The following is a 20,824-nucleotide window of genomic DNA, read 5'->3' as shown; positions in this document are numbered from 1 at the left end:
AGCTGGACCCGTGTCTCCGAGTGGACATACAATTTTAAACAGACAAAGAGCGATCATATTAAGCTCCTCCTAATGCACTGCTACTCATGTGTTGTGGATGTATCTTTAGTTGTCGGTGAGGTCGTCGTTCAGGTTCACGCCGAGCTCCTTGGCGACCTGCAGCATGTCCTTATCTCCGCGGCCACTGATGTTAATGACCACAACCTGGTCGGGCGACAATGTGGACGCGAGCTTCACGCCGTAGTGCACAGCGTGAGAGCTTTCAAGCGCGGGGATGATTCCTTCGTGCAGCGAGATGAGCTGGAAGGCCTCAAGCGCCTCCTTGTCCGTGACACTGACGTACTTGGCGCGGCCCGAGTCCTTGAGGAACGCGTGCTCGGGGCCCACGCCAGCGTAGTCCAGGCCAGCGGACACCGAGTGGGTCTCCAGCACCTGGCCAGCAGCGTCCTGCATGATGTACGTCTTCGTGCCGTGCAGCACGCCAGGTCGGCCACCCAGAAGCGTGGACGAGTGTCGGGGCGTGTCCACGCCGTCGCCGCCAGCCTCCACGCCGTAGATGGCTACATCATTGTCCTTCACAAAGGGGTGGAACATGCCGATAGCATTGCTGCCACCGCCCACACAGGCCACGATAGCATCGGGCAGGCGGCCGATCTCCTCCTGCAGCTGGGCCTTGATCTCCCGGCCGATAATGGCCTGGAAGTCACGCACAATGGTCGGGAACGGGTGCGGGCCGATGGCCGAGCCAATGATGTAGTGCGTGTTGTTCACGTTGGTCACCCAGTCGCGGATGGCTTCGTTGACGGCGTCCTTGAGCGTCTGCGAGCCGCTCTTGACGGCGATGACCTTGGCGCCCAGCATCTTCATGCGGAACACGTTGAGCGACTGGCGCTGGGTGTCCACGTAGCCCATGTACACGACGCAGTCCAGGCCCAGCAGCGCGCAGGCCGTGGCCGTGGCCACGCCGTGCTGGCCGGCGCCGGTCTCGGCGATGATGCGCGTCTTGCCCAGCCGCTTGGCGAGCACGGCCTGGCCCAGCGCGTTGTTGATCTTGTGCGCGCCCGTGTGCGCCAGGTCCTCGCGCTTGAGCCAGATCTGGGCTCCCTTGGCGTGGGCCGTGAGGCGCTTGGCGTGGTACAGCGGCGTGGGGCGGCCGATGTAGTCGCGGCCCAGGTGCTCCAGCTCCTCGCGGAAGGCCGGGTCCTGCGTGGCCTTGACGTACTCGTCGATGAGGTTGTGGTGCGCCTGGATGAGCGTCTCGGCCACGAAGCAGCCGCCGAACTGGCCGAAGTACGCGTTCAGCTCCTCGGCCGACGTGTACACGGGCGGCGCATTGGACACGTCCAGGTACTTCTTGTAGTTCTCGGCGGGGGAGGTCATCGTGGCAGGAGGGCGGCGAATTGGCAAGTGGGGAAGGCAGAGGACGGCTGAAGCGGTGCCGACGGCCGGCTGACGTACGTCGGGCTCGCTTGGACTTTGTATGGGTGGATGGCGCCACCGGTATCTGGCGTCAACATGCGCCACCGAACGACTCGATGTTGATGCGCGTTGTCACAATAGATTGTACCGAAGTGTTGGTGTGCAGCAGATTGTAGCCATGTGGTGTGGCTTGCGGATGTGAAGTTGTACGAATTTGCGACCGAAGTCACTTCCGCGAAATTGAACCGCGGCCGTCGAGAAGATATTCCCGAGAACCTACTCATACAAGAATCCTGCAGCAGGATGCAACATCGTATTTCAAGGAATCTTATCTACCACATTCGGGATGTCATTCCAGCTTCTTGTTGCTAGCAGGTACCTGCACTTTTCCTCATGGAGCTCGGTAGATGAGGATTCCTCAACTACAGAGCCGCTCAATCTAAGTTAGATTTACTTGGACACACCGCTTGGCTAGGAAAGTTGTGTCCAACTTTGCCATAAATTGCCGTTCTCAAGACAGCCGCACGGTGGTGAAAGCCGCCCACAAGCAGGATGGGAGGACTCCCGTTGAACACCACCGCTACACAAAATGCCGCGAAGCGACGCGACCCGAAGGCGGGTCGTTACAAGGAGGATTTCTCTTCTCGACCGGTCGCACCAGTCCTGGAAGCGCGGCGCGGAGCAGATAAGCCCTCGATCCTAGCCCTGCTCGCGCGAGGCGGAAGATCTCTCGACCCGATCGGTGCGTCCGCGAGCTCCGATGATCAGCGCGCTGTTCCTCATCAGCCAGAAGGGCGAGGTCGTGCTCAACCGTTTCTATCGCGATGATGTGAGTCGACGCGCGGCCGACAACTTCCGGCTGCAGGTGATCGCGGCCAAGGAGACCGGCACACTGCCGCCCGTCAAGGTCATCGACGGGTGCTCGTTCCTCTACACGCGCCACGAGAACTTGTACCTCGTGGCCGTCTCGCGCGCCAACATCAACGCCGCCCTGGTGTTCCAGTTCCTCTACCAGCTCAACATCATCTTCAAAGAGTACTTTGGCAAGAAGTACAGTGAGGACACCATTCGAGACAACTTCACGCTCGTGTACGAGCTACTGGACGAAACCATGGACCACGGCTATCCCCAAAACTGTTCCAGCGACGTGCTCAAGCTGTTCATCAACCTCGGATCCTCGTTGGCGGTACGCCCTCTTTATTTGTATGTCATGTTGTCCTGTTTTGCTATACTCAATAATATACTGGCTGTGGCTGAACAGACCCCCGAGAATCCTGGTGGAGCTCCTCCCTCGCAGTTGACGTCTCAAATCACCGGTGCCATCGACTGGCGTCGTGAGGGCATCAGATACAAGAGGAACGAAGTGTACCTGGACGTATTTGAGAGCGTGAACTTGCTCATGTCCTCGACGGGTACGGTACTTCGCAACGAAGTGGCGGGCCAAGTGGTCATGAAGACGCTGCTTACGGGCATGCCGGAGTGCAAGCTTGGACTCAACGACAAACTCACGATGCAGAAGGGTGACGCCCCCTCCGCCAAAGTGGCGGGCCAGAAGCGCGGTTCGCGCGAGGTTGAGATTGACGACTGCACCTTCCACCGCTGCGTTCGCCTGGGCAAGTTCGATGCTGACCGTACTATCACTTTCATCCCGCCGGACGGAGAGTTCGAGCTCATGAAGTATCGTGTCACCGAGAATATTAACCTGCCGTTCAAGATCATGCCGGCTTACCAGGAGCAGGGCACCACTCGTCTCTCTGTCACGCTGAAGCTGGCCTCGCTTTTCAGCCCACGGTTGTTTGCCACCAATGTCGTCATTAAAATCCCGGTATGTACGTAGGGTGACTCCCTGATCCTTCGCCGTTGTTGATTTACTCACCACATTTTCATTTCTGCAGACACCACCGAACACTGCCAGGGCTCGTATTAACGTTCCCATCGGCAGGGCGAAGCACGAACCAGAAAATCACGCGATTGTGTGGCGTATTCGCAAATTCCAAGGTAAACTGGAGCGGATGCTGGACGCTGAGGTTGAGATGATGAAGGGCACGAAAGAGAAGTTGTGGTCACGCCCGCCCCTTCAGATCGAGTTCCAGGTGCCCATGTTCACGTCGTCTGGGCTGCACGTGCGGTTCCTCAAGGTCTTCGAAAAGAGTTCTTACCCGACGACGAAGTGGGTTCGCTACGTTACGCGTGCGGGTCAATACCAACTCCGCATTTAATCCTGAAAATCTTTGACTCGGGTCATGGTCAAGCAGAGCAAGACAGCAAGAGAGGCAATAATCAACACGAAAAAAAAGTTACAAAGAGGGACTTCATTAAAAAAACTAGATCGCTGTCGCTTAAATCGTTATTTGAGCTAAAAATGGGGGGGGGGGTCAGAACTAGCTTTTTGGCCAACATTTTCCGACCGAAATGGTCAACATATTTTTTATGGTCAGCGGACATAACATTTTGCGAAAACGCTCAGCTCTTTGGTTGAACCATTTCCGAAATGACCAACCATTTCCGAAATGACCAACTATTTCTGAAATGGTCCGAAAAGTCGACCATCCGCAACGGCAAGTTTCCCCTCAGTCTTGAATCTTCCCCCGCAGCGCACACTTGGAAGGTTAAGGCAGCCGCGGCAACTTACCTCTCGCTCGCGTGCAGCAAGTACGATGCATCCCGCCACTGTTCCTTTGCTGTCCCACACTGGTAAGCGCAAATTGAAGAAGTAGTTCATCACAAAGTTGCGGGTTTTGTCGTAGAGTTGGCGCGGGGAAAGGTATCGGTTGGCCTCGACCAGCACCCCAGCGAGATCGTTTCGTTCCTTTTTCGTTGAGCTACATTACAGTCACATAGCTTACCTAACGACCTAGAAAATGCCCGACCCTCGGGTGCCAGGGAGATCGTCCACCAACGAGAGCTCTCCGCCAACGTCAAACAGGAAATCGAGTTACAGGAAGTCTTCATAGTCCTCCTCGTCGAGGACCGCCACTCGTGTTCCTTTGATGACCCGCCATGAGCTGCCTGCAGTGAGGGATGCAAGGCATGGTTGCTGCGCTCGAGCGGGGCTTATTTAGAGTGATTGTCAGATAGAAATGACCGGTCAGCTTATATCTGAGCAGGGTGATATTTTGGAAATGGTTTGACGATTTGCTAATTCTGACCCCCCGCCCGCGATTACCTCGATTGGTAAGATTTTAATCGATTTAAAAATCACTTGTGCGTGACCGCTTCATGCCCATCAACTCCTTGATTACAAGTGGCTCGTACACTTACCGCTCGTTGAGTGCACGATCCTCCTCTAGATTCTGAGTTTCTCGTTGTCCTTGGTCAGCGCCATCGTGCCGTGGCTGGAGCAGGGCGACAACTTCCAGCGCGTGACAGCGGCGTTCCCGTTCTCCCCGCGGCAAAGGTACGGCGCGGCGGTCAAGTAGCTCGCGGCCTTCGTGAACCGCATCTTGATGCCGAACAGAGGCTGCTGCCGCTGGCACAACAATCTCCAAGTTGGTAGCGAATCTGCAGAGTGAATAGCACGATACTCTAGTTGAGCTAAGGTTGCCGAAACTGACGGGATGGTACACGAAAAATACATGTGCATGTAACCCAGCCGACATTTTGGAGCGAAAGAAAAGCCGAACAGGCAAAACTACCTAGCCCTCCCTGTAACATTATACTACGAACGTACTAACATTGTAATTCCAAAGAACTGTCACGACATTTCTCTGGACTGGATTTTATCCAAAGTCCTTATGCGGTTGCCACTCAGGTGCCATTATTCTCCAATCGAAATACCTGCTGAATATCATTCATTGAGTTTGGTTCTGCAGGCCCTTGACTGGACTGTGATGTTGAATTACCTGTGCTCAAATTATGCTGGTACGTTGACCCATCCAGTTTTTATTAAGTTAAAAAACCTATTATTTCAAATAACTTGTACTCGAGTACATAATGCCTGTGACAGGTAATTTATCTGATCACTCGAGCGACAGCCGCGGATTTTTTCCGCGTTCAGGCAACATGCAGTCATTGTGGAGGTGAGGGGTGGTCGCCTCCGTTCATTAATGATTATTAATCGGTCAGCTAGCGGATCCCGTGGAAAGAGGTGCAGGTGGACCAGCCCATCGATCAGAGAACTTCGGCCAAGTGTTCTCGGGCTCCTTCAGGGGCGACAGGGTGGCGGTGAAGAAGCTGCCGCCCGAGACTCACGAGAACGACGACCACGTCGACAGCTTCGTGGCCGAAGTCAAGATCACCGTGACGCTCAACCAGAGCAAGAATGCGACTCTGTGGATGGCCCCCGAGGTCATTCGCGATGAGATGTACAGCACCGACGCCGATATGTTATGGTTCAGTGTGGTGCTGTCGGAGCTAGACATGCCCTCGGCCTTGTACGCCCAGGCGCGGCAACAAATCTGCGACTCGAGCTGGTGCCCACTGCAGCAGGCCGATATCCTGCAGGAGGTGACCATGGGAAGTCTCCGCGTCTTCTTCTCTGAATCGGGACCCATGGCGCTGGCAGAGCTCGGACGTGCGTGCCTATTTGTAAATCCCCTCAAGCACTCAACATTCTGGCGCAGGAGCTGGCGTAAGCGGCTCGGGCCGCGATCTTTCTCGCGCCTTCCTCGATAGACTTGCATGTATATTTGCATCCCCCCTTCCGTTGCTTTTCGTTCGAGGAGGAACGAGCAAGGCACTACCTATCAACTGGTTGTCAATCTCTGGCAATTACAATAAAGAATTGAAATGTCAATTTCGCCACTCAATAATAAATACTTGCGCTGCGACTTCAGCAATAATAAATAACGGGACAATAGCTATTGTATTGCGCGCACGCTACTGCTCTTCGCTGTACCTAGTTGTCCTAATTAGCGGAAGCGTCCTCGATGTCCGCGATACCGACACGCATGAGCTAGCCTAGATATATCCACCATTTGCGATGCAGGGAAACAAACTAGGTGATTAGTGGATGTGATGGACTCTAAGAAACTACTTGTGTTCACTAAAGTATACATTTGCACGTTGTTAACCCGTTTGACTAGGAATATGGACATTGAGTGGACGCAACTTCATCGAGCAACCTGACTTACATTCACTATGAGGTCTCATTACTTCGGAAAAGTATATTTATAAAAGTAGCAATATTCCCCGACATTTCAACTTACAATAATAATAAATGCCGTACACAAATAGTATTATTTATTATTATAGTACTTTTTTTCCAAGGAGAGATTCTCTGGTGCTTGGGGCTGATCCGGCGGAGGGAGTCAGACCATAGTGGATCCAAGACGAAGAGATGGGTCGCCGAACTCGTCTCACCTCTTCAACTTGTCCAGCAGTCGACGTGGCTGCCACGGGCGTACGTTGGTGGCGTTGCCGGCGACGACGGCCGACGTCGCTGGTTTGTTGTTGTCTCTGCTGCTGCTGGGCGGGTGGAATTCCTAATCGATCCCTTCCTGAAGCCGAAAAATATACTTTTTGAAAATATATTTATATTTTACGATCTGACAATTTATTTGTCGTATGAATTGATTGCCATCACGATATTTATTTTCTCGCATTTCAGTTTGTCGTGCGTTTTTTTTTAAGGCGACCAATTCCATGTTTACAATATTCTAGGAAAATAATTCATTTTGGCATTTTGTATGTTATAGTTGCAACTGGTATTTATTTAACGAAATGATAAAATAGATATAAATATAATTGTCCGCAGCCGCAGCCTGCGGCTGAGCGGGTCCAAGCCAAAGATAAAGAGTGGAAAGAGAGACCGCTGTAGTAGCGCTGGGCTCGCATGCTTATCGAGATGCTGAGGCGCTGTGGTGCACGAGATGGAGTGCCAGCGGTGAAACGGCGGAGTGGATGCCGCCTGGCACTCATTTGACGCTCAGCGGCGTCGCAGAGACTAATCCAGCCAGCCTGTCATTACTTCACTGCGCGTGCTGCGGATCAGCCTACCACTTCCTATAACTGAGTGGCTGGAATACATGTAGCATATTACTTTTCGCACGCTCACCGCAAAATCCAGAGCTGTTCCGGGCGAAGCACGGCTTTAGTTATTGAATTCATGATCAAACCAATCAAATGCATGCATACATTCACAGCAGGTTATCGACTAAGATAACATCACGACTACATTCACAAGCCTAGTCCCGCAGAAAACGAGTAGAGCGACCACCAACACCAGCTCCAGCACCGACGCCACCCGAAGCACCGCCACCGATGTGGCCACCGACACCAGCTCCGGCGCCGACGCCACCCGAAACACCGCCGCCGACGTGACCGCCTACTCCAGCACCAGCTCCGACGCCACCGGCAGCTCCTCCGCCGACGTGGCCGTCGACACCAGCTCCAGCACCGACGCCACCCGAAGCACCGCCACCGATGTGGCCACCGACACCAGCTCCGGCGCCGACGCCACCCGAAACACCGCCGCCGACGTGACCGCCTACTCCAGCACCAGCTCCGACGCCACCGGCAGCTCCTCCGCCGACGTGGCCGTCGACACCAGCTCCAGCACCGACGCCACCCGAAGCACCGCCACCGATGTGGCCACCGACACCAGCTCCGGCGCCGACGCCACCCGAAACACCGCCGCCGATGTGACCGCCTACTCCAGCACCAGCTCCGACGCCACCGGCAGCTCCTCCGCCGACGTGGCCGTCGACACCAGCTCCAGCACCGACGCCACCCGAAGCACCGCCACCGATGTGGCCACCGACACCAGCTCCGGCGCCGACGCCACCCGAAACACCGCCGCCGACGTGACCGCCTACTCCAGCACCAGCTCCGACGCCACCGGCAGCTCCTCCGCCGACGTGGCCGTCGACACCAGCTCCAGCACCGACGCCACCCGAAGCACCGCCACCGATGTGGCCACCGACACCAGCTCCGGCGCCGACGCCACCCGAAACACCGCCGCCGACGTGACCGCCTACTCCAGCACCAGCTCCGACGCCACCGGCAGCTCCTCCGCCGACGTGGCCGTCGACACCAGCTCCAGCACCGACGCCACCCGAAGCACCGCCACCGATGTGGCCACCGACACCAGCTCCGGCGCCGACGCCACCCGAAACACCGCCGCCGACGTGACCGCCTACTCCAGCACCAGCTCCGACGCCACCGGCAGCTCCTCCGCCGACGTGGCCGTCGACACCAGCTCCAGCACCGACGCCACCCGAAGCACCGCCACCGATGTGGCCACCGACACCAGCTCCGGCGCCGACGCCACCCGAAACACCGCCGCCGACGTGACCGCCTACTCCAGCACCAGCTCCGACGCCACCGGCAGCTCCTCCGCCGACGTGGCCGTCGACACCAGCTCCAGCACCGACGCCACCCGAAGCACCGCCACCGATGTGGCCACCGACACCAGCTCCGGCGCCGACGCCACCCGAAACACCGCCGCCGACGTGACCGCCTACTCCAGCACCAGCTCCGACGCCACCGGCAGCTCCTCCGCCGACGTGGCCGTCGACACCAGCTCCAGCACCGACGCCACCCGAAGCACCGCCACCGATGTGGCCACCGACACCAGCTCCGGCGCCGACGCCACCCGAAACACCGCCGCCGACGTGACCGCCTACTCCAGCACCAGCTCCGACGCCACCGGCAGCTCCTCCGCCGACGTGGCCGTCGACACCAGCTCCAGCACCGACGCCACCCGAAGCACCGCCACCGATGTGGCCACCGACACCAGCTCCGGCGCCGACGCCACCCGAAACACCGCCGCCGACGTGACCGCCTACTCCAGCACCAGCTCCGACGCCACCGGCAGCTCCTCCGCCGACGTGGCCGTCGACACCAGCTCCAGCACCGACGCCACCCGAAGCACCGCCACCGATGTGGCCACCGACACCAGCTCCGGCGCCGACGCCACCCGAAACACCGCCGCCGACGTGACCGCCTACTCCAGCACCAGCTCCGACGCCACCGGCAGCTCCTCCGCCGACGTGGCCGTCGACACCAGCTCCAGCACCGACGCCACCCGAAGCACCGCCACCGATGTGGCCACCGACACCAGCTCCGGCGCCGACGCCACCCGAAACACCGCCGCCGACGTGACCGCCTACTCCAGCACCAGCTCCGACGCCACCGGCAGCTCCTCCGCCGACGTGGCCGTCGACACCAGCTCCAGCACCGACGCCACCCGAAGCACCGCCACCGATGTGGCCACCGACACCAGCTCCGGCGCCGACGCCACCCGAAACACCGCCGCCGACGTGACCGCCTACTCCAGCACCAGCTCCGACGCCACCGGCAGCTCCTCCGCCGACGTGGCCGTCGACACCAGCTCCAGCACCGACGCCACCCGAAGCACCGCCACCGATGTGGCCACCGACACCAGCTCCGGCGCCGACGCCACCCGAAACACCGCCGCCGACGTGACCGCCTACTCCAGCACCAGCTCCGACGCCACCGGCAGCTCCTCCGCCGACGTGGCCGTCGACACCAGCTCCAGCACCGACGCCACCCGAAGCACCGCCACCGATGTGGCCACCGACACCAGCTCCGGCGCCGACGCCACCCGAAACACCGCCGCCGACGTGACCGCCTACTCCAGCACCAGCTCCGACGCCACCGGCAGCTCCTCCGCCGACGTGGCCGTCGACACCAGCTCCAGCACCGACGCCACCCGAAGCACCGCCACCGATGTGGCCACCGACACCAGCTCCGGCGCCGACGCCACCCGAAACACCGCCGCCGACGTGACCGCCTACTCCAGCACCAGCTCCGACGCCACCGGCAGCTCCTCCGCCGACGTGGCCGTCGACACCAGCTCCAGCACCGACGCCACCCGAAGCACCGCCACCGATGTGGCCACCGACACCAGCTCCGGCGCCGACGCCACCCGAAACACCGCCGCCGACGTGACCGCCTACTCCAGCACCAGCTCCGACGCCACCGGCAGCTCCTCCGCCGACGTGGCCGTCGACACCAGCTCCAGCACCGACGCCACCCGAAGCACCGCCACCGATGTGGCCACCGACACCAGCTCCGGCGCCGACGCCACCGGCAGCTCCTCCGCCGACGTGGCCGTCGACACCAGCTCCGGCGCCGACGCCACCCGAAACACCGCCACCGACGTGGCCACCGACACCAGCTCCGGCGCCGACGCCACCGGCAGCTCCTCCGCCGACGTGGCCGTCGACACCAGCTCCGGCGCCGACGCCACCCGAAACACCGCCGCCGACGTGACCGCCTACTCCAGCACCAGCTCCGACGCCACCGGCAGCTCCTCCGCCGACGTGGCCGTCGACACCAGCTCCAGCACCGACGCCACCCGAAGCACCGCCACCGATGTGGCCACCGACACCAGCTCCGGCGCCGACGCCACCCGAAGCACCGCCACCGATGTGGCCACCGACACCAGCTCCGGCGCCGACGCCACCCGAAGCACCGCCACCGATGTGGCCACCGACACCAGTACCAGCTCCGACGCCACCGGCAGCTCCTCCGCCGACGTGGTCGTCCTGACCAGCGCTTGCTGGAGCAGTTTTGGCACCGCTAATAGTACGTTCGTCCTCCCCGTGCTTCTGCATTGTTGTGCTCTCGGTTTGGTCTTTGCCGACTGTGCTTGGGCTATTGCCCTTGTTGGTAGCAGGAGAGTCGTCGCTATCGTTGGAGGAATCATTTTTCTCGTCACCCGGCTTAGTTGGGCATGGCGTTGTAGTTTCAACCGCTGCGTTAGTCGTCGGAGACGGCGTTGCAAAAGGAGTTGGGAGTGGGGTTGCCATCGTTGGAGCAGGGGTTGCCATTGGGGATGGCGCACCTCCCGATCTGGGGGTAGCAGGCGCTGAAACCGGCGTGACAATGGGGGTGCCGGTTGTTGGCACGGGCGTTGTAAACGAATCATCGTTGGAGACGCCGGTTTGCGGTGCCTGCGGGCTGATGTTGCCTGCTTCCGTAAGCGAGCCCATTGCGGCCGCGATAATGGCGAGGTGAGCGATGATCTTGGTGAGGTTCATTTTGAACAAAGACACTGAGGACTGGACAGGAAAGACTTATGACTTGGACTGGACGTTGAGAGTGCGAACTATTTGCCGCGGTGCTTGTTGCTGCGGAGCAAAAGTGAAAATGAGATCGGGGCAATCTCTCGTGACGACTTCGAGGAGACACCTTGTGTCCTACGAAGTTGCAGGTTGTCTTTCGGTGGCCACACGGTCACCTCCTCTACCGGAAGGACGACAGCGCTCCCGCATTTTAGAGGCTTGGTGAGCGGTTATTATGCTGATAAGCTACAAATGCAAAGATAACCGGCAGAGTCTATCAAATGTTGACCAGACAGGGACTCGCATTGCAAACGTCATGACAACAGTATAAGATCACCAGCTGGAGTATCTTGTTGGACTGCAGCCCCGAACACTGGGTGAGCATCCATAATCGGACATGCATGCATTGTGCGTAAGTGAGGTGGCGAAAATAGGGACGGCAAAGAAAGCTGGTCATCAATTGCAGCTGCAGTAAAAAGCGTCTGAACGGCAGCCTCCTCGTCTCAAAGATTGGCAGGAACGCCCGTTGACCTTTTCTGTTCTACAGGCGTTTAGTCCGCACTCCTTCCCATCGTGTTTGCACTGCACATCCACCAGTGACGCAGGTCAGGCGTCACCTCCAGTTGAAACCAAGATCGCGGACACTGTTACATGTATTATATACTACAGTGTATCAAGAATCTTGATCCAAGATCCCACCCTGCTCAAATGCACACGAGTCGCAGGGTCTAGGTTCTGTGCTGTTCGTGTCCCGGCCCCATCACGTCGTTGCTGACCATGTTGAAGTGAGCCGCCAGTGAATGAGCACGTACAGCACACTGAATGTTCAACTGTACATGCGCGAAGTATTTGTACGTGATCTTGCTCTTGGTAGCATTCCCAACTACCTAATACACTGGGTGCCGCTAAAAGGTCGAGACCAGCGCGTTGTTCGGGTACACGCCGGCGAACACGGTCGAAGCCACGCTATCGACGGCCGAGGAGCCCAGTCGGTAGCGTGTGCAGGTAGCTGGACGTGCACAACAGTAATGAACTGCACACGGGATGAGGCCAACACGCCCGTCTCCGTTTGGGGCGGGCGCAGTCATGTATTGTGGGAGCTGCGCGGATCATCTATCGGAAGATGTCGCTGTACTTGCCAAGTATTACTTGGTTGTGGGTCAGTGGTAGTAATGGTCATCATGGAAAATGCCACTCGAGTTAGGGCCGAGTTGGAGAAATTGACCATGCTCGGATCTACCACACCATCATACAAGTTGCACACCTAGAAAATATTGCCGCAGAGATCACACGTAAATACGCAGCGAGTGCGTGGCGCAGCTCGTGGGGAAATAAAGGTATTCAGGTGTCAGTTTCACATCGATAGGAATCATATGTAAAATTATTGACGGCAATTTGTCTCATCCACCATGTTCCTCGCTTAGCCCCCAAGGTGTCGTCGCGCTGCCACTTGACGCCAAAAAACACCGAGATATCGAATGTGGGGTCCTCGAGGTCAGCTCCTCCGGTGCATTGCGGTATCGGAGTGCTTTGCAAGCGAATCGAGTGTTCTTGGAGTTAGTTTGGGGGTCCTGTAGCGCCGTTTGCGGAAGATACTGCGCATTGAAGCAGAAGCGTTCGCGTACACCTTTGTCAATATACAGCAGACGCGCTCGGGGTCGTGTTTGTGTGAAGTGGTAATTCCTCGGGGCTCTTCGTCGCCTCCGAGATTGCCGTTGTCGGGCTCAACTGGCAAATGAGGGTCGAACCAAATGAAGATCGAACCCGATATCCCCCGGGGCGCAACTGCCGGAAGGGAAATCTCGGGTAATGTTGTCCCGCTGGTCGGCTCGTGACACGGGTACTGCCACTGGCGTCGTCGTCGTAGTCGATAAAGGTGAACGCAGCAAGTCTGGCTTATCTGTCAAATTTGGAAGTGTCGGCTCCAGGAACAGGGTCGATCGTCCTAGAACGACCGACCCCTGTGCCTCGAATAGTCGTTACGTCCTCTGCCTAGTTTTGACGAATTGCTGCTGTGGCATGCATTTTTATTTTCGCCTCCGCCATGGATAAGGATTTATATAAGCTCAAAGCTGCATGGAAGAAGACGCCCCCGTCGCATTGCCCCAAGACCGACATTCAGAGAGAAAATCGTACAGGGCATTACAATGTGGTGCTCGGCTATTGTGTGAACCCTGTCGCCAGTCGAATGGAGCGAGTTGTTCATCGGTTGAATTCACTCTAGTAAGTTGAAGCGAGCACGACTTGACTCACGCGACTGCTGAAAAGATAGGATACGAAACTCCCTGGGACTATCCAAGTTCGGCACGGTTCGCGCTGCTTCAGTTCAGCTAATGCAGGCGCTCGGTTGTCTTGCATGCGTAGCTGGCGGCACCAGCATAACTTCCCCATGTTCTTGGTGCTCGTTCAGGGTGCTTCAACCATCATTAGACCACTTCAACATTGATGAGTCTCGTTGGAGTGCCACCGTTGGCCTTGCTGAAGAGGTCCGATCAGCTCTAGCTGGTTTAACATGCCCTCTCTCCACCGGAATGGATGTTCAAGTTGGCCATCTTGGTTCTATTCCTTTTCGACCCCGACGAGGCCTTCATTTTCAAATTTACGGACAAGTGCTCAAGCTCTTCATCGGTAGACCGAATCGAGACGAACGACGTGATGCCACGCTGGTTTCTTCTCCTCCTACTCAGTGTGGCTTTTGTCCAGCATGCTGCTCCATACAACATCGGCATCGGCAAGAGTGACATCACTGGGCCAGCCGCGGAGGTCATCATGATGGGGTTCGCCAACACCGACGAAAGTGATGCCGGAATCCTCAACCGACTGTATGCCAGGGCCTTCCTCATCGAAGATCCCGACACAAGCGAGCGTGTCATGTTCGTCCATTGCGACTTGCATTCTGTCATGCAACTCGTCCACCAAGAAGTCCTCGCCGAGCTCGCCACCAAGTACAACGGCGTCTACACCGAGCAAAACGTCATTCTACACGCCACGCACACGCACGCCGGACCCGGAGGAACTTCAGGCTACTTCCTCTACGACGTTTCCATCCTCGGATATATCAACGAGAACTTCGACAAGATCGTCAGTGGCATCATGGACGCTATCGACAAGGCGCACAACTCCGTGGCGAGCGGCACCATCCGTTGGAACAAGGGCGAGGTCACCAAAGGAGGCAAGAACCGATCCCCCGACGCCTACCTGGCCAACTCAGCATCCGAACGGGCGAAGTACTCGAGTAATATCGACACGACAATGCGCGCACTGCACTTTTTCAGCAGCACTGGGAAGCTGCGTGGTGTGTTGGCCTTCTACCCAGTTCATCCCACCAGTCTCACTGCCAACAACCTGCTTATCAGTGGAGACAACAAGGGCTACGCCGAGTTCCTACTCGAGAACGAGCTGGATAATGTGGTCGTCGGCATCGGCATCGCTAACGCTGGTGACGTGAGCCCCAACTTGATTGACAACGGCAACGGCACTTTCAGTGGCGAAGGAAGTACGCCGATCGAGTCCGCCGAGATCATGGGCAAGCGGCAGTACGACACGCTGTCGGCGCTTATCAACGGAAATTCGGAGCTCATCCAGGGCTCTATCGTCGCCAAGCTCTCGTACGTCGACTTCTCCAATGTAACGCTGAACGGTGTCGAGGCCACCACCGCCGATCCCTACGCATACCGAACTTGCCCAGCCGTTGTGGGGCAGAATTTCGCCGCTGGCACCGAGGACGGACGAGGGCTCAGCATGTTCACGGAGGGTAACCTGAAAGCCAACGTGCTCTTCAAGACCATCGGAGCTGTCATCAAGGAGACGCCGCAGTGGGTGCAGACCTGCCAGAACGCCAACAAGGTGCCGCTGCTGGCCGTCGGACTCATGGAGCCCGTGCCCTGGGTGCCCAACATCCTGCCAGTGCAGGTCGTCAAGATCGGTCAGTTCGCCATCGCTGTCACCAACTTCGAAGTCACCACCATGGCTGGCAGACGCATCCGAGACACCGTGAAGACGGCACTGGCTGGAGCTGGGGTAACCGAGGTCGAGCTTGCAGCCGTCAGCAACGCCTACGCGCAGTACATGACGACTAAGGAAGAGTACCTTACGCAAAACTACGAGGGTGCGTCGACACTCTTCGGCCCCAACCAGTTGGCCGCGGTGCAGCAGGAATTGGCTCGCGTGGCGGCTTCCGTGGCGGATTCCTCCGTGCAGTTGGACGTGGGGCCCACACCGCTGCAACTCGACCGCAGTTCACTCATCACGCTGCAGACCGGTGTAGTGTTCGACTCTTCCCCTTTGCTGTACTCATTCAGCTACGTGCGCACGCAACCCTCCAGCTCCTACGCTGTTGGTAGTGTGGCCTCAGCTGTGTTCGCCGGCGCACACCCGAAAAACGCGCTGACATTGGTCTCGTCCTTCTGTGACGTCCAAAAGCTCGGCTCGAGCGGCTCGTACTCCACCGTGATGACCGACGCACACTGGGATCTCCGTTATCATTGGGAACGGTACCTCGTTGCCGAGAGCAAGAATACGTGCGAGTGGAATATCCGCAAGGGCGGCAGCACAAGCGTCGCCGGCACCTACCGTTTCGTGCACCGCGGGTACTCGAAGAGTTTGCTGGGTGCACTCACAGCGTACACTGCCACGTCCAACACGTTCACCGTGACAGCGTAAGGCATCCGTTCTTGCATTTGAAGGGAATATCACTTGGTGTTGACATCAAACTAATGGCATCAGTCGTTGCCAACTCGAGACTACCCAGTCCTGTTCTATTCCTTATTTCCACCCTATCGAGGCAGTAAAAACTCAATAGTGGGCCTCCCTCTTAGCCAAGCCAGCGAGGTTGCGAGCACATAGGAAGGGAGTCATCCAGTACAAAGCTGATGGCCAACGTGTAGGTGATGTCACAACGAGAAAAATCTTTCTTCTATATGTCGCCCACCTCCGGACGCAATATTTGCCAGCTACAACGACATCCGACTGGAATTACTGAATCAGGAGATATTGCACGTTTTCTCCCGAGAATCTACCATATCTGCCCTCGCTTGCAAAAATTGGCATGCGCACACGCTTTCTTCATCATCACATAGCGCAACAATTGTGTGACTTGGAGCGGCTCAGGAAAGAAGGAAATTGTCTCCGCAGCCCGACAGATTCTTCATCGTGCCTGGGCAGCTCGTTGGATTCCCCCAAAGTGAAAGGCGATAACTGGCAAATCCCTGCAAGGTGGATCCGACACAAAATGCTGCGTGCAATTGGGGAACCGACCGTAGCGATCGACGTCTCAGACAACGCACCAATGCAGCTAAGCAACTGCGCCATTCAGGTTTATCTGGTCGAGTCATGGCATGGAACAGTAAAAGCCGACCCAAACGCACAATCGGCCCAGCCGCCCGGTGAGCCGTACAACCTCTTGATAGCGCAAGTGCATTAGAATAATCAAGCCTGGCCAAATCGCTCTACTTGAGTTCTTGCAAACACTGCGTCTTGGCGAAAGAAAAAAAAAAAAACAGGGTGATATCAGCACATCTTTGCGAGAAGGCTAGAAGCAAATCCATGACCAGCTTACACCAGCGTCATCATAAGCTGATTCTGCAGGAGTATTAGGCCGCAATGACGCCGGTTGTATCTAGATACCGGCAGCAGCAACTTGTGGGCCACCGTGCTGAACAATGCGAACTGGGCCTTGCACTAGAATAACCGAGAACAAGCACTCGTGTGCGTCCGCAGCGGCGGTAAAAGTCACGGGCGTCGCAGAAATAACATAAATAAAAGGCGGTAGGTCATTGTCGGGCAAGAAGTCTACTCGAGCTATTCCAGGTGGTACCGGCATTACAGCCGTCGGTCGTTTTAAGACAATCGGCCGCCCCCAATTTGGAGCGCTGTGAATTATCTTACTTCCTCTCCAGTCGTGGTACGGTAACAGACTCCCTCTTCCTGCGAACTAATATTCAATCGGAGTTGATTCCCAGGTGCGCTTTCCTCCAACTTGGAACGTGAGCACTCGTTCCCGCGCAGCGAGCCTATCGTGAATAGAGCAGATCCGTCTATGATTGCTCTAATACCAAAAGTCGTCAAGAGAAGCATCATGCTATACTGTTGGGTATGCTCTTGTGATCGGCAATCAAGCACAGAGGCTACTCTGAAAAACGCACATGTGCTCGAACCACCTCGGACTAATCGTCGCATGGACACGAAGACACGTCAACCATAACAAAGTCTGATGAGAACAATTCCACCAACTCGACGACCTGCAACACTCCACAGTAATTATCTTTACGGTGAGAACGAAGGTCGTCAATAGTGGAACTGGATTCAAACGTCTTACATGCATTTTATGCGCGACCCATGCAAGGCTGTAAGATACCATCCTCATTTGCAGCCACCTACTCCGCGTTCACCCGGGTATCCTTCCTCCTCCACTCGACACCGAAGAACTCGGAGGCGTCGAAACCTGGGTCGCGAGGATCGACTTCTTCGAGTCGATGTGTGATTTTCCGGTAGCGGAGAGCCTTGTGCGCAATAAGAGCGCTCTTGGAGCTAGCGCGAGGGTCCTCCAGCACGGCATCCAAAAGGCGCCGCGCATTGGCGCAGAAGCGGTCGCGGACTCGCTCGTCGTTGTAGAGCAGAAGTACGCGTGGTGACTTCGCTGCACCAGAGCTGCAAGAACGCAGCAGCTTATCATGCAGACGGTCTAGTTCCTCGTCCACGGATTCGTCTATCTCAAGTGGTAGGAGGGGGTCGGCGACGTTCTGGTCCTCTTGCTTGGCTTCCGGGTTTTGTGGCGTGGCGAGAGAGCAGTCAACGTTGGCGCCCTTGCTTGCCATGTTTGGCTTAGCTGCCTTCGTCGGGTATGTGTGGTCGTCGGCGCGAATCGGTAAATGAACCTGAGGAAAGTCATTCGGAACACGAGGGGCTTCTGTATCGCGCACGCATAGATCACGCACCCAGCAGAAGATACCAGCAGAAAAATGAGCTGTGCTGAAAGGTTAAATGTCCGCCATATCTTCGAGCATTCGAGTCTTCTTGGAGAAGCCCTTGGGTATGGTTGCAGCCAAGCGCCATCGTTCAAGGAGAGGCCGGAACCAAGATTTTGCCGGAAAGGCGGTGTAAAGCGGCTTTTATCCTCAAAGGAGTTTGAACGCTGTCAACAAACACCAGTGCAAAGCAAGGCACCCCCACACACTGTTTGCTGCTTCCTACGCTCGTAGCAGCGGGCCGACATGTTTCTTCGGTCGGATTCGGGTTCGCAATTGAGCGACCTCCGAACCAGCGCTGTCCGTTACAACAGCATCCGATCGCAGTTACTCGAGGTCACATCGCTGCTGCAATCCGGACTGCATAATCTCTCCACGCTAGACAGTCCCAGGTTTGTAGGCACGTTCAGTATTGTCCACAGAAACACTGATCGCTCCGTGACTTCGACTATGTTCGACCGAGAAGATAGGCCTACAGGCGTTTCTGGCGGACAATCGAGTTGCTGCTGAACCATCAGATGCTGATAAGAGTTTGCAATCTACCGCGCGCACTCAATCGCTCTATTGTCGGCGAGAGAATACGTCAAAATGAGAACTCTTCAAGCAGGTGTAAACGATGGTGCCGTTTTGACGCACTAACTTCGAAGCGGATAATTGACTGACTGTAAGATACCGTCCTCACCACAAGGCACGAGTATTTTCTCGACTGTCCGGTGGGAAAGGCTACAACGTAGGAAGCCAAGCCGACTGCCAGCAGTAACGGCAAGACGGACCCTACACTAAGAAATCAATGCTCTAAATGGTGGCCCAAGCTCCCCGAGCGAGAAATAACGGTAAACGATCGTGGCGAAAATCTCTCTACACCTTTGGGGAGATCTCATGATAAATGCTAGGTGATAGGTATGGTGGGTCACTTTGGAGGAAATGATCCACGCCAAGATGAGGGCACTTCAGCAAAAAAAAAGTTCGTAAAGATGTGGATACAAGATCACTTTATTCTTCTCCACTCGAACGCGTTCAACAACTAAGCTCTGGGAGCCTCTCAGTGGGAAGCAAGTCATTTTGTGGTCTGCGTCGATCAAGTAGACGACCTACTCGCGAGACGATCACTTGGTACCGGGGTCGGAACCGGCGCATTCTGCACCGAGGCCTCCGAAAGTGGCAACGTGGCCAGCGCGATCGTGGCGACGGTGACGACGATGAGGAGCTTGACGATCTTGACCATCGTGGAGTGGGGGTGAAAGGAATTCTGGAGAAGTTTCGGGTTGTGCTGTGGATGGCAGATTTCGCTGTGAGGGTTTTCCGGACGAATGCGATCGCTGCGATGGATATTAAGGCTCGTGTTCGAGGCAGCGACAACTAAAGCAACGATTTGTGCGTGGGATATTTTCCCTTCATTTGGATTCAGATGCTGCCATTGCACGCTTCACAGATGTGGAGGACACACGGAACGTCTCGATTGCGGCTACTGGAGTGCAGGCTGATCTGCGCGTTTGAATCTCGAGAGAGTTTCGTGTTGACCTATCGCTGTACACGCACTTATACTGAGTGTTGGCAGATCCACCTCGATCTCGTGTATTGACATCGAAGTTGGAGGACTTACGTAACATGTGTTTCGGGTTGTGTGGCGCAGTCGGCAAGCTTTTGTCATAATACTTAACCATGCGTGGAAATCATCACACACCGTGCACCATATTTCGATCTGGTCCGATAGCCAGCAAACTTACAACGATTTTATTTTAGAAACATCGATGTCACTTAGTTATCTAACGACTTCCTATGTCCATACCAACTTGCGTGTCTAAATCGCGAGTTGCTCTGTGATCGCTAGCTGATCTTCCTCCATCAGCCTAGGGCCCCCTGGTATCACACCGGTGATACCTCGGGCCCCGAAGGGTCCGCATTCCAGTTGCGTGCTATCCAGTGTCCCACATCCGGATGAATCAGCATCGCAGCTGTCTCCCACATTTGGGTGGTCATGTCCAACAGTACGTAGTACTCATTGAGCACTTTTCTTGGTGTCCAGAGCAATACTCGCCAATGCATCAGCCGCATTGTTAAATTCCCGTAGATAATGGTGCCAAGAAATAACTCCTAGCGTGTCCGCAAGCCTCCGACATTGCCAATGAATAGAATTCAGTCGAGTGGCGCGAGGAGGTGTTCGTGTAGCGTACTGGCGTATAATTATCGCGCTATCCCCGACGACATGCGAAGGGAACCAGTCGTGCTCCTTGCAGGCACGTAGCCCAGATAGTAGCCCCATATTTTCGGCGAGTTGGTGGTGATGGAGAGAGATTTAAGCTACCAGAACCCACACACCAGGCTTGAGGCTTGCTCTGGTAGGGATGCCTGTGGCTATCCGACCCATTTCGGGACCGGCTTCCGATACCCCTCAGTACACTATGGGGCATTTTTCGGCACTTGGGGCCTTCAGCCCACCCAGAGTTGTTGGTGGTGGACCAAGCGGCA

General features: G+C 56.4%; 4 protein-coding genes across 5 annotated transcripts; 2 read left to right on the top strand and 2 right to left on the bottom strand.

Annotated features, from left to right (window-relative positions):
- Positions 1 to 105: 105 nt before the first annotated feature.
- Positions 106 to 1,380, bottom strand: IUM83_07967 (tryptophan synthase, beta subunit; the record flags this gene model as incomplete). Its single annotated transcript, XM_067932310.1, has 1 exon — positions 106 to 1,380. One exon carries the CDS (start codon positions 1,378 to 1,380, stop codon positions 106 to 108), a length of 1,275 nt encoding a protein of 424 aa, XP_067783123.1.
- Positions 1,381 to 2,179: 799 nt separating this feature from the next.
- IUM83_07966 (AP-2 complex subunit mu) lies at positions 2,180 to 3,638 on the top strand (the record flags this gene model as incomplete). Its single annotated transcript, XM_067932309.1, has 3 exons — positions 2,180 to 2,605; positions 2,681 to 3,244; positions 3,315 to 3,638. The coding sequence occupies 3 exons, from the start codon at positions 2,180 to 2,182 to the stop codon at positions 3,636 to 3,638; spliced, it is 1,314 nt and encodes a 437-aa protein (XP_067783122.1).
- Positions 3,639 to 13,925: 10,287 nt separating this feature from the next.
- IUM83_07965 (Neutral ceramidase) lies at positions 13,926 to 16,052 on the top strand (the record flags this gene model as incomplete). Of its 2 annotated transcripts, XM_067932308.1 has the most annotated exons (2): positions 13,926 to 15,748; positions 15,813 to 15,843. In XM_067932308.1, 2 exons carry the CDS (start codon positions 13,926 to 13,928, stop codon positions 15,841 to 15,843), a joined length of 1,854 nt encoding a protein of 617 aa, XP_067782911.1. The 2 variants fall into 2 exon arrangements, with proteins under 2 accessions (XP_067782911.1, XP_067782910.1); XM_067932307.1 differs by having other exon boundaries at positions 13,926 to 16,052.
- Positions 16,053 to 17,764: 1,712 nt separating this feature from the next.
- Positions 17,765 to 19,580, bottom strand: IUM83_07964 (uncharacterized protein; the record flags this gene model as incomplete). Its single annotated transcript, XM_067932306.1, has 2 exons — positions 17,765 to 18,265; positions 19,473 to 19,580. The coding sequence occupies 2 exons, from the start codon at positions 19,578 to 19,580 to the stop codon at positions 17,765 to 17,767; spliced, it is 609 nt and encodes a 202-aa protein (XP_067782909.1).
- Positions 19,581 to 20,824: the final 1,244 nt, after the last annotated feature.

This window comes from Phytophthora cinnamomi, assembly GCF_018691715.1.
Source record: "Phytophthora cinnamomi strain GKB4 chromosome Unknown Contig102, whole genome shotgun sequence".
In the NCBI taxonomy this organism is placed as follows: Eukaryota; Oomycota; class Peronosporomycetes; order Peronosporales; family Peronosporaceae; genus Phytophthora; species Phytophthora cinnamomi.
Note: the sequence above shows the minus strand (reverse complement) of the source record. Positions and strands in the feature narration are given on the sequence as shown.